Below are 13,470 nucleotides of genomic sequence, written 5' to 3'. Positions count from 1 at the left end.
TTAATTTTATAAATGAACTGTGAGTAAAAGTTTTGGAACTTTTTGTGAGCATTGATACGAAACTGGTGCTCATGAGCAGCCGAACGTCATAATCGTCGTCCACCGATCCATCTGAGCGGTGTGGAACGGTGGGAGCTGGCATTCGTGAGTGTTATGGTAAGCGATTAATCTTCTTCACACCTCTACTATCTGTAACGCCTTTCCAAGGCACGCCATTTTCAGCCCTAGGTACGCAAATCAGCGCGCACTGCTCGACGCACAGCCTACCGAGTGCCTTCGCTTTCAAAACTTCGTTTAGGACCTCCGTCTCTTTAAGCAATTTAAAAGCCCCTGGTTCAATTTCCCAGCTGTTAATGCGGCCTCTGAATGTATTTTCCCCCTCATAAACAATCTCTGTGTACATTTCAGTAGTCTTATTGTTGTTTATGACGTCGCCGACGGGCGGATGGTCGTCTCGACCACTTCTCGAAGAGTGGACATGTCTGGATCCGCCGACACTTCTTGGAACGGTCAATCTCCCTACCACGAAAACAAGCGCCTTCGTGCGTGGTGCCGAATTCTGCTCTCACTTGACGGCGGTTCGTCGCCCGAATTCCTTTCCCGGAGTTGGGTTCTGTCGAAACCGCCGTGAAACCCACGCACTCTATTGTTATTCCTGCGACTGCGCGTACGCCTGAATTTCGTGTGCGCGTTTTGTTGTGTACGGCCGTTTCTTGAAGGAAACAGCTAGGTCCGTAACCGTTCCATTTATTCGCTGCGTAGACTCGCTTCTGGTGTTGACGCCACTGCCGTTTCGGGTTGGGGGACCCTAATTGCATACCGAGAGCGGGTCTAGAGAGTGAAGGAGTGAGCTGGGGGGTGGTCTTTTGTGGTTTCGTCGGTAGCACTCGACGAAAACGTACGAAAGTCCGCGCCCCCTCCCCCACGTGAAAACAACACAAAACACACTCCTCATGTATGTGGGTTGACGACGGCTGCCTCCCAGCTGATTTCTTGGTCTTTTCTGCGCCGTCGGCGTGTATCAGTCAAGTGACGCCGAAAGCTGATCTCCCCGTGAGGGCATGTGCGGTTCGTGCCCTCTCGACGGACGCTTGAGTGACAACTGCCCGCGGCTTTTTGCGTCGACGAGGCCGCGGTTTAACGTTGGCTTGGCGTGTGTAACAATAACTGTTAATAAGCACTACAGCGTCGTGATGCCACGAACTTCTTTTTTTTTAAAGTGAAATTCGGGGAATAACGTGGCAGGCTTTAGAAAACACCGAAGACGTTCTGGAGAGGTTCTGGGCCATTAGTGAAGCTAGAACCACGTAGACATCGTTTTGTGCATATAAAGTGGCTGTGAAAACAAGAAACAACTCCCTTTGGTAAATCAGGTCCATTTAAGCCTCAAAAGACGCTTTTTAAGCCAAAAACCCGCGATAATATTGAAGAGCTTCAAAATTTCGCGCTGAAGCGGCATAGAGTGGGCCAGCATTAAGAACATAGTTAAAAATGAATTAAGATAAAACGAAACTAAAGGCCCTACTACTGTACGAGGCCACCAATTGTACAAACATGATTTTGTGAGGTAGACATATTGCTGGACCGTGGCTGAACATTCGCCACTGCTCCACCTGTTTTCCCCAATATCTTGATTACCTGTTTGAACTTTGCGATAAAATCGGCATCCGTGTTATTGTGACAAAGCAGCCTTTTCAGTGAACTAAACTTGTGTATTGTCTTAATGGCCCCTTTATCGTATCGTAAAATGCTGCTATTTATCGTACAAGAGCAGCTTTTTGGTAGTTAGGGTGGCTCGAAATCTGAATTACGCTCTTATCTTTTGCAAACTGTGTAACAAGACATGGTACGGCGACAACATTTTTATCAGAGAAGAATAATGATGCTTGCGAGGCCACCTCTGCATAGCTTGGAGAGACCTAATCTAATAAAAGTGCACTGTAGCAGCACCGGAAATGTGGGATATTTTTGTCCACCTTATCTAGCCTAGTTTGCAGAGTGTGAAGACGCTGAAACATGCTGAGATAACAGCGGTTTAAAAAAATAAACATTGCAAAAGACGACGAAACATGAGAGAAACAACAGACAACGTGTTGTTCTCTTTTTCTTGTGTTTTGTCATTTTTTGTGCTGTTTATTTTTTTTTAATATACGACTATTCCGTTTTACATTGAACAGAGCAGCCAGCTTTCGTTACAGCTGCGCCATCTGACACATCCACATGTTCGTTGCTCTCTCAAGGCTTTTGAGGATATATCCCTGCGGTCGGATCAGATGTCATGCAGTGGAGCGACATATATTTTTTCGGTCGTGCATTTAAGTTGTGTAGCGAGGCAGGAAGGGAATTTGTGGCCTGAATATGTGTTGTGCTGAACGTACCATATTTGCACGATTCTTACACACTCATGATTGTAAATGCGCCGGTAAGATTACTGATGAAAATTCGAAAAAATAATTTTGGGTGCCGATTCTACAGCGCAGATGTGAAAGGCATGACATCACGTACCTGGCACAAGACATTTTATTTGATGCATGCAACTGTGGAAGGAAAAATTCCTCATGCTTTATAAACTTGCTTATCCAGCTTCTGCTGGATTAAAACTTAAGCAGAGAACATTGAAAGCTGATTTTGCTTTTGAGCCAGATTGTGTCATGCATGCAAATTTAAAAGGTGCACCTAAAAGCGTGCAAATGCAGTATTTTTTTCTTTTTTCATTTTTTTTTCACAAGTTCTGTTTGTCTATCAAGGTGAAAGGGTGCATGTAACCTCACTCTATGCTGCCCACTCTGCCGTTGGATGCATGCGCAGCAGTGGCAGCTAAAGAAGTGTCACAAACATGTGAGATGTGAAAGAATATAGGAGCACAGCTTACACCGTAACTTGACTGTGCAGTGGCGCTGAAATGCACAACTGAATAAACATAGAGCCCCACTTCATTGAGGGGGTGTTATGCGGGGTTTCCATATTGGCAGCTGGGTTATGCCACAGGGGTCTGACGCTGTGTCCTCTGCTGTTCGTATTTGTTTGGCAAGGTTAAGGGCTTTAAATTGCATCGTAACTAGCTTCGAAATCACTTAGCAGCCTAAGTTTTCTGGGTCCCTTATCTTCATGACTCCGTTTGAAGGCTCGCAGAGCAGCTCAGTTGATGGCCACCGTCGGTTCCCCTTGAAGTGGCCACATGACGTCGTCATGGCAGTTGCATTTGCTTTAATTGGGCGTAGTGCCTACAGGACATCTGTCGGGCATTTGGAAAGGTGTGCTGGAGGTTTTTCCGGGTCAACAGTCACCATGTACTGTCATGCAAGACACACTAACCCAAACTAGGATGCTATCCCAGAGAAGGCTGATTGGCTTTGTGGATGTGCCAGAGCATTTCTCTGGTTGGGATATCCAAGTTATAAACTCCAGGACAATTGTTCAGTGGCAAGGCTGTTGTCTTTCTATATGGCACAGGTGAAGAAAAGATGCAAATTTAATGTCAGTTATCATTAGTTAACCTCCCATCTGTGTGTACTAATACCCGTGTCACACGTACACAAAAAATGACATTAAGTGTTTAAGGCCTTAATACCCGTGCCACACGTACACGAAAAATGGCATTAATCCTTAATGCCTTAAGTTTTAATGCCATTAATTCGCTGCTACACGCAAAAATCTTATGCCATTCACTCTAATGTCATTTTAGGTTTAATGAGTTCCACACAACTCATTTACCTTCGCGAATGCCTTAAATCTGCCTACCCTCGAATGCGATGAGCACCAAATGAAGCCAACGAAACTCTCAGCACCAGAGTGTTGACGTGGAAATGTAGCTGAACTTCGAAATAAGACGATTTTTTGTGCACAATTGGTGGCGAAGTTTTGAAGAAGACAAAACTCGCTAGTACAGAGGCAAAAGTAAGAACATCGCATTACTCTTGTGTTAAATTTTTCGGATTTGGCTACCACTGGCCGGCGACGGCATGCTGAAACCACTTTTAGAAACGGCTCACACCATTTTTAAGGAAACACTATTTCTCATAATTTTTTTTTCGCAAAAAACAGTTTTAACCCTTCTAAGGCGTTTTTCTCTACGTTAAAAACTTCTAAAATGAGTGAACTTATCTTTTTGGTCACGATCACCATCATGCCTAACACATTTAATGCCTTTGCGTTTTCGCATGTAGCACGGTCCGCCCAATTAATGACATTTGTTTTCTGAAGGCATTAAACACATTAATGTCATTTTTCGTGTGCGTGTGGCACGGGTATAAGATAACAAATGTCACGGGTATAAGATAACAAAAATGATAACAAATGGTGGCTCAGTGGCTAAGGCATTGCGCTGCTGAGCACGAGGTCGCGGGTTCGATTCCCGGCCGCGGCGGCCGCTTTTCTGATGGAGGCGAAAAGCAAAAACGCCCGTGTCTTCGAGATTTCGGCGCATGTTAAAGATCTCCAGGGGCTCAAAATTAATCCGGAGCCCCCCCCCCCCCTATGGCACGCCTCATCGCCTGGGTGTCTTCAGCTCATTAAACCCTACAATCAATCAATGAAGTGTTCTTACTCCATGATTGTTCCACTATTAGCAGTGTGCCGACGTAGTGCCACGGTAACCTGCTCAGTTTATACTCTGGAGACCAGGGTTCAATTCCCATGTGGACTGCAATGATCCATTTTTATTTTTTAACTAGTTCGTGTGTTTTATTGGAATTAATCCACGGGTGCACTTCGGCACTAATTCCGACTTCTTGTTATTAAAGCGAACGCTTTCTTAGTGGGGCCGATGACGTCCTGTCAAAGAACTAATGCGTTTCCCCAAAGACCAGTTGGTTGTCCAAAAAGCTCCGATAAGATCTCTGGACGCATCTGTAAAACCGGGCTTCCATCGTGTCGAAGCGGGAACTTCAAAATGGCGAAATGGAACTGTTCTAGATGGGACAATACGTGCATGGATCATGGAGCTTAGTAAATACATCTTTGTCTCATTAATCATGCATGGGTGTGCATTTAGTCTTTCGTAGATGTGTTTACTTAGCGTGCGCAAAATCGTCGCATGGGTCTGTTCTTCGTTTGTGATTTGCGTCTTGGAAGTTTTGACGATCGATGGGACAGTTTCAGCAAAGATTGGACGCACCTTTAGCGAATGCTTTGACGCAGTTTCGATGTGAGAAACAGACTTGGCAGTAATTAAATTACAGTCGTTAAATTACTTTCTGCTGCAATGAGTAATGTAATGAATTACTTTCGAGTGTTGGTAATTTAGTAGTGTTATTGCTTCAGGTAAGCAACGTCATGAAAATTACTCATTACTTTCCCAATTACTTTTGACTACGATATAGGCTTTCCGCTTCTCTTACGGCATAAACAGTTGACCAGGAAAAGTTGAACAGGTAGAGTTCCAATTCCCAGGGAGTCTCTGGCCATTGGAACTCTACGAACACGGTGGAAACAATGCTTCGATTAGAGTTCGCCTGCTTTCTCGTGCCTCTTCGTTCGCTTTTCATGCGTTTCAAAGTAATTTCATTACTTTAGAAAATTAATAGTAATGTAATGTCATTACTTTCAGCCACCTGTAATTTCTATTATAATTTAATTACATTTTAGAAAATTCTAGGAAAATAATGAGTAATGTAATTAATTTACTTTTTAGAAGTAATTTTGCCATCTCTGGTGAGAAAGCTTTCGCGCTTCTCTCAATTTTTTTTATGTAAAGAATGGTGCTTTTTTTTTTGCTTTTTAGAGTATGTACCCATTTTCTATGACAGAATTGCTTGGGGGTTGTCCAGTTCATGATCAGTGCTAGATTTCAACATGAACATAAAAACAAAACAGAACACAGTCCAGAGCAAAACACACACAATATGTTGTGCTCTTTTTGTACACTCAAGCTGAAATTTTGCTGCGCAGTTTGGTGTACCAGACAAAACTGCTTTTTCGCGCAATGGTGCACTTAAGACTGTCGCCTTCAAACAAAAACACGCTTTCACCATTTCTAGAGGACCAGGCTGCAGCAGCACTTCTCTCAAAAGTGGCCTGCAATCCTGGGGAAATTCCGTTGTGGCAAATCGCAGGTGTCGTCGACCCCTTGTGATTGCAAGTGGCGTGCTTTCAGGCTGCCGTTGAGCTCTGTCTTTTCAAAGGTCTCCTGTGCTTGGCAGTTCTTCCTTTGTGGTTTTTGAGCTGGGACTATCTGCGTGGTGCAGTGCAAGCGTGTTTGTGCGACCCGGGGGGGGGGCATGCCGGTATCTTTACGATCAGCTGGGATTATTTTTAGGGCCAGGGTTCAGAGTGATGGTCCGGGGAACGCGGTACCGTGTTTGTTTTTTCTTTTTGTTTGTTGTTTTGCACTTTGGAAGTTGCTTCTGCCTGGTAGAAACTGCGTGGTATTTCTAGTGTAGGCGATGTACTTGTTGTTTTGTGAGCGATGCGGTAGTGACGTTCCTTCCCCCCCAAAGCATCAGAAGACGGTAAAAATCAATGAAAGAAAAGCCAGATCAGTGTAGCCTTGAAAAGTGAAATTGATGGGTAGCTGTTGATGCAGTTAAAAACTGGAAAGGGAGCATAACCTACTTGTTAGTGCAAATAGTGTCTGTGGGTAAAGGTGCAGTGTAATGAAGCGTTGCTTAAATTCTTGGCCAAGAAGGTCTGCTGCTAAAGTTTGTTTTTGTCTTTTGCTTTTGTCTTGCAACGTCGGAAAAGAAAACAATAAACTTTGCAGTGCGTGCAATTTGAAGGAACTCTACGTGCTGTGAAGTGAATTGGAGTCCTCTACTATACAACACATGCACAGTTCACGTTATGCGAGCTAAGTTTGTTCTTAAATGCGGTAGCGTCATTAAACTTGGTTGGTCAAAATCAGGGTCTTCGTGGCCAAGAGATGGTTGACACAAAATTTTGAATTGCCAACGGCTCATAGTAAGAAACAGGAGGAAGTAGGTTTCAGGATATAGGCAAGACCGTTCCAGCCTTCTAGAACTGCTGGAATAGTTTATACATAACGTTGTTTCACTCGAAGGAAGTCTCAGGCATATTTGAGGAAAGCAAAATTGTAAGTACATAACCAAGCGTGCCAGCGTTCTGTTGAGGTTACACGTTGGATTGGTTTTTACTATAGAAAAAAAAAAAGAACCACTTAAAAAGGCTGGATTGGTTTTTATTATAGAAAAAAAAAAAAAGAACCACTTCAAAAACGCGCTGAGGAGAGGCAAGATGAAAGAAAAAGCACAATCCGAGGTTGTTGGTTTTTGTGTTCTTGCAAGGAGAAAAACACATGAGGCGAACAAAAAGACGCGTGCTCTCCCGACAGATTGGGTGGGAGCAGTCGCAGTGCTCGTTCTTTTTTGTTAGTCCTGTGGCACGTACTTTAAGGCATATTGGCACTGTTTTCATTTTAATTTTCTGTTGGCGGCACACCTGTTGTTAAGCTGAGTTGTTTAGTCTAGGGGCGTTTGCCATAATATGGTGCAACTGGGTCCAGGTGGCAATTTCTTCGTATGTACAGTCTTTGCCAAAATTTTCTAGGCCAAGCCGGAAATGCGCAGGCCGCAAAAACTTCAATGTACAGGCTTACGTCTCGAGTGGAACGTTTTATGCCGGGAAGCTAGGGAAAGCACTTTCTTGCTTAGCGTGATAAAATATTTGGGTCGCATTGAAAGGTATTCTTTGAATTCTTTGTGGTCGAGAAGGCTTGGGATTGGACTAGAAAATTTCGACAAAGGGTGTGTGTACATGTGGGATGGTGGCTAGTCTTCTATAACCATGGCAGGTCTCCTCTCCTTGGTGTGCACTCATGTAGTTTGGAGGTGGAGAGAGAAGAGGAGAGGTGGGCAAAGAACGCGTCCTCCTCGCTGCAACCAGCATAAAAGTTTGCCACCTAAGATTTTGAATGGTTCGGAAAACACGGCGGGAAATTGAAAAAAAAAAAAAAAGGAAATGATGCACACAGGCGCTCTCACCGTGTTGCGAATACAGTCTAAGCCACTTGTAACGATATTGAAGTGCCACAAAAAAGCCATTGTTATAAGCAGTAATTGTTACAACAGAGTTGGACAGAAAAAGTTACTTTTGTAAGCATTTAGGGGTTTTCACCCAGCATTTACAAAACTGAGATGCAACTGCATGGCCGACCACCCAGACATAGCCATCCATGTGCCAACCACCATCTTTCACACAGGAGGAAGTCTGCGCATCGAATCCCTGACTGCTTCATTCTTTTTAACGATTTGCATGTAACTAAAGGGGCATTTTTTGCCTTTTTTAACATGGGTAGTCAACGGTAGCTTTTACCCCACTGTAGCTTTATTTTGATCTGGACAGTGTTGAAGAGCTGCCTCCAGCCTGTCTTATTTGCCGCGACAGCTGACAGCAGGAGGTAACAGGGGCAGTCAGGAGGTCTCTTCCTTCAAGGATAACATGCCAACATAAAAGGCACCAACTTTTTCTGAGTGTTTGAAAGATAGAAGGTGCTGCAACTTATGTCGTGCTTAAAGAGTCATGCTTGGTCCCACACAATGCACCTGTGATCTCTCACAGATCTCCAAATAGTATACCTTATGCAGGCTCTACTGTCAGGCTCAATTGTTATGACCAATAAAAAGGAAAATGGCTGTTGCTATAAGCGGTTTACTTTACCGTATAGCACATAGCAAGGTTGGTGGTGCCACAAATGCTCATTGTTATATCCAATATATTGTGAAAACCAGTACTTGCAGTGCCGTTGGTAATGGACAAAAAAAAAAAAAGGAAAACAGCTGTTCAACATGCGTGGCACCCTGTGTGGGCACACTCTTAACTTCCCCCCTTCCTCTCCTCCCTCCTTGTTCCGCAGTGTGTTGTGGTGCGGGGCCATGTCCTTCCGGAAGGGCCTCAGTCGGAGCAGCAACTACGACAACAGTAGCAGCGACACTGAGGACGCCTCCCCGGAGGACCGCGCTTCTTCCGCCCGCCGGGACTCCGACGGGTGAGTGGCGGCGTGACGATTCCTCTCCTTGTCCCCTTCCTCGTTTCGACCAGGGCCCGGATTCTGGGCTATGAGCAGCAGTTTCACGGCTGCTCTCTAAGTCGTCTGGGCAACAGACTGCATGCACTTAAAGGAGCCATCAAGGCAAAATACATCATCATCATCATCACCAGCCTTTCTGCGCCCACTGCAGGGCAGAGGCCTCTCCCATAGATCTCCAATTATCCCGGTTAACTGCGACCAATTTATCCCCGCAAAACTTGTCGATCTCATCTGCCCATCTAAAAAAGAAAATACAACCTTGTTTAATTTGAAACAACTATGATTCAGCACCTCCCTCAGCCCCATTCCAGCCACGAAAGATGTTTTTTTAACCAGAAAAATGCAAGGAGTATTGAGAAACTTTCAAATTTTCTGCTGCAGTGATGGGTTATCGGTAGGAGTGATGTCATGTGGGCCGACACTAAAAGCGTTTTGATCAGCGTGTTAACTGCGTCTTAGTATGCAAATAAAGCGATAATGGGGACTAGAAGCTTTTCTACAATCATCCAATCGTGTGTCTTGGCAATGCGATAGTTCGGTGGCTGCCAGTCGAACATAGAAAAGTCATAGATGTCATGTGACGTCACGGGTGTCATAGAAAATTTCATAGATGCCGGGGAAAAGTTGCCGGATATAGGCTACGGAGTTGCCACTGCATCGCACGTTTTCTTTAATATCTCCATTATTTGTTTGAAGTTTGCGGTAAGACTAATACCATTGTTACCAGAAAAAATCAGTCTTCTTAATGAAACAAGTTTGTATCTTGTGTTCTGGGCCCCTTCACGCAGGGCGCTTTCCTCATGAATTGTCTCGTGAAGGTGTCTACAGGAGTTTGGTGACTGGGTGGATGTCCCGTTGCTTGTCATGTGCTGCAGAGGCGCACTTCAACAGGGAAAGAAATGCTGGCTGTGTCTTTGAAACGGATGAACAACGTGAAGAGTAGGCTTGGGCAGTAAGGGAGGTCAGGGAAAGGGGGCGCAGATGTTGGTTTATTATAAGTGTGATGAGAATGGCTGATCAGATTCGACGCGAGAATTAACTTTCAAAGTGTAGGAAGAGAGCACTGACGAAAGTTGTCGACATTGTCTATTGGCTTTACCATTTAATTCCTGTCCTCTGATCTACACGTAAAAAAATATAAAAAAAAATTAAAGGACAAAACCCGCACCAACATAGTTATCGCAGGTTGAAACCAATTCAAAATAAATAAAGAGGGCACTAGGCCAAACACAGTTTTCGAAAAAATCTAATTTGATGTTGATTAAAAATAAATCGACATCAAATTGGAGTTTTTCGAAAACTGTTTTTGGCTTTGTCTATTAGTTTTACCAGATTAGGTGCAGCGGGTTCCAAGAATTTTTTTTTTTAAAATCAGTTCGCACACATTTCTTTTTGGGAGGAATCATCGGCCAACGTTTTCCTTGCGCTGTTCTCCTAGCCTATTTTGGAACAGTTGCTGCAGTGATTGTCGCTGCGAGTGTCGTTGCTCCTGCACTCACTGTATCCTTCCGCCGAGAACGGAAGAGTGTCAAGCCCGGTGTGTAAGTGCTTTACACTCCGGTATAAAACAAATATGTGTGACTGTGTAAACGCACACACACACATGAGATGTTTTTTGTAGCTTTCCGGTGTTTTTATGCTCGTAAAAAATTGCTTTAATCGAGAGCGCACTAGTGCGTCATGATTAGTTTAAGAAACAGCCGTTCCACTCCGATACCATCGACGCCCCCCCCAAAAACCCCATCTGAGGGACCCTTTTAAGGGCAACAGAGTGGATCCCTAGAGAAGGCAAGTGTTGCAGGGGGTGGGAGAAAGTTAGATGGGCAGATGAGATCCAGAAGTTTGCGGGGATTAATTGGTCGCAGTTAGCACAGGACGGGGATAATTGGAGATTAATGGGGGAGGCCTTTACCCTGCACTAGGTTAGATAGGCTGGTGATGATGATGATAGCCGTTTTATTGTGATTGCTTGAAACTGTCAAGTCGTGTGCTTTTTGGCATGCTCGCAACAGATGTACGACCAGTTTGCCTACCTCACAGACCTGATTCAATACGTTGTACTGGTCACCCTAATGACATTTGCAGTAAATACTGGTTTCCATAGTCTCTACATCTGTAGCTGCACGATGCTGTTACAAAGGGGTTCTACAATCCGTGCGCAGTTATTGGCACCCAGAAGGTCCCTCATGGTGTCTTTCGACCAGCCACTTTCTGCGAGGCAAGTAGTAGTGGATATATATGCACATGCTCAAAAGATGACAGTGTAATTATGGGTGGTAAAGCACCTAGCTCTGCTATTCGGGCTGGTAGTTCAGCCATTAAATCCAATTCAATTTCTGTCCTCAAATCGACACATTAAAAAATACCATTCGAGGACAAAACTCGCACCAACGAAGCTATCACCAGTTCAAAATAAATAAAATGGGCACTAGGCGAAAAACAGTTTTAGAAAAAAAGCTGATTTACTGTTGATTAAAAAGATTAAAAAATAGCTTGGTGAAAAAGCACAGATATTGTTGCGTTGATTATTAAGAGTTGTTTCGTTAATTGAAAAGTGGAGCTTGGGGAGATTTATTTGTCAAGAATTACTCGGAAGTTTCGTCCCATTCGAACAAGAGGAGAGAAAGCATTATCCTTTTTTTTGTTGATTTTGGCTTCAGCAGCAAAAAATTTCCCCGTATTTCCCCGAGGGGAAGAATGTGAAAGTGCGAATGCACGAGTTGAATTTGCGCGGTTCGGTAATGTTCGCGAAAGAGAGATCACACACACACACAACTACAAAGAAAGAAAGATGCATTTATTCACAGACACCTATTTGTGTTGTCGTTGTACTTGATTGCTAGAGCGGATCTCAGCTTTGAAATTTCGTGTCAGTACTCCTTTAAGCGGGTGCATTAGCCCTTCTCACGCCCGATTCCTGGCCAACCCCCACGTGGGTATGTGCCATGCACAGACACCTATTTGTGTTGTCGTTGTACTTGATTGCTAGAGCGGATCTCAGCTTTGAAATTTCGTGTCAGTACTCCTTTAAGCGGGTGCATTAGCCCTTCTCACGCCCGATTCTTGGCCAATCCCCCACGTGGGTATGTGCCATGTCAGTGGCCAGGCAGCGCGCGCCCATCTCCCCCCGTTGCCAAGGAAGACGAGGAGATTCCTGGCCAATCCCCCACGTGGGTATGTGCCATGTCAGCGGCCAGGCAGCGCGCGCCCACCTCCCCCCGTTGCCAAGGAAGACGAGGAGCGCGCGCACCCGCAGCTGTTGCTATGTGGACGGACGGCGGTCGCCGGAATTCAGGGTCGCTTATAAAGTGCATTCGCACTTAAAAGAGGTCGTGCAGCCAGCCAAGCCAAGTAGGAGAGGGACGTTGCTTGGTGCTGTGACTGCGCCGGCGACAGCGCACGATAGCAGTGACTGCTTTCCCTCTAGTATGGGTTATAGTACGAAACTGTGGGCTCTTAGCAAGAACCAGCACTCAAAACGTGCGAATGTGTGGCACGAGACCGCGGCGCTTTGCTGAAATTTGCACGTGCAAAATTCCACCACAGTTTTATTTTTAGCGGAACAACCACTGATCACCAACAAGCGTCTGCTAGTTAGCCTATATCGCTGAAATGAAATTTTCAAATCTCGTTTCTTACCCCACATAACCTCGAAGCCTCTCTGCTTTGAGGGAGGTCCTGGGCAGTTTTTTTAAAGATAGTCTTTTTTTGGGCTTCTTTTAATTTTCTAGTAAACTTTGTGAAACTTCTCAGTCTTGCTGCTGTTCTCCCACTCATTTCAGATATGCCATTATTTTCTCAGTAGGTCAATTAGTTCCCAAGATAATTAGCACCAATTAGCCATTTTTAGTCAAACAATAGACAAAACAGTGTTTGTCATACAACTGTAATCTTTATTTTTTCCCATACTATGAACCCTGGTGAGGGCAGTAATCGAAGCAGTTTTCTGGTGCATCGCTTGGAGCTAATTTTACAGCTCATTAAACTTTGGTAGCACTAGTGGCAAGGAGCCATTTTGAGTGCCCATTTCAAACACCAAAGTTTAACGAGCTGTAAAATTAGTTCTAAGCGATGCACCAGAAAACTGCTTCGATTATTGCCCTCACCAGGGTTCATAGTATGGGAAAATATAAAGATTACAGTTGTATGACCAACACTGTTTTGTCTATTGTTTGACTAAAAATGGCTAATTGGTGCTAATTATCTTGGGAACTAATGGACCAACGATAAAATAATGGCATATCTGAAATCAGTGGGAGAACAGCAGGAAGGATGATAAGTTTCACAAAGTTTGCTTGAAAATTAAAAGAAATTGTTTTAAGACCAGTGTCCCCCCTTAACACAAAAGTTTTCGTTTGTGTGTCTGTCTGTCTATATGTCCCTCGATTCAGTCATTTGGCCTCAAGATGAATAATTTCGAAACGACGCGTTCATACAGGCAAAACCTTTCCAAACCACGAAGTCGGAAACCACATTTCATGCTTGTC

At 44.3% G+C, this 13,470-nt stretch overlaps 1 protein-coding gene across 2 annotated transcripts in view; it reads left to right on the top strand.

The window, feature by feature from the left end:
- The first annotated feature begins 69 nt into the window (after positions 1 to 69).
- The window catches only part of LOC144141162 (BTB/POZ domain-containing protein KCTD20-like), a 129,566-nt gene continuing 116,165 nt past the window's right edge, over positions 70 to 13,470 (top strand). For both annotated transcript variants that reach the window (XM_077672708.1, XM_077672707.1), the window contains exons 1-2: positions 70 to 156; positions 8,810 to 8,941. In XM_077672708.1, coding sequence (XP_077528834.1) covers positions 8,829 to 8,941 — 113 coding nt within the window. In that variant the 5' untranslated portion in view covers positions 70 to 156; positions 8,810 to 8,828. The remainder of the gene's footprint in view (positions 157 to 8,809; positions 8,942 to 13,470) is intronic.

The sequence above is a fragment of the Haemaphysalis longicornis genome, unplaced genomic scaffold (assembly GCF_048455015.1).
Source record: "Haemaphysalis longicornis isolate Haplotype H1 unplaced genomic scaffold, Haemaphysalis longicornis Haplotype H1 scaffold_6, whole genome shotgun sequence".
Taxonomy (NCBI): Eukaryota; Metazoa; Arthropoda; class Arachnida; order Ixodida; family Ixodidae; genus Haemaphysalis; species Haemaphysalis longicornis.
This window is presented reverse-complemented; position numbering and strand designations above follow the sequence as displayed.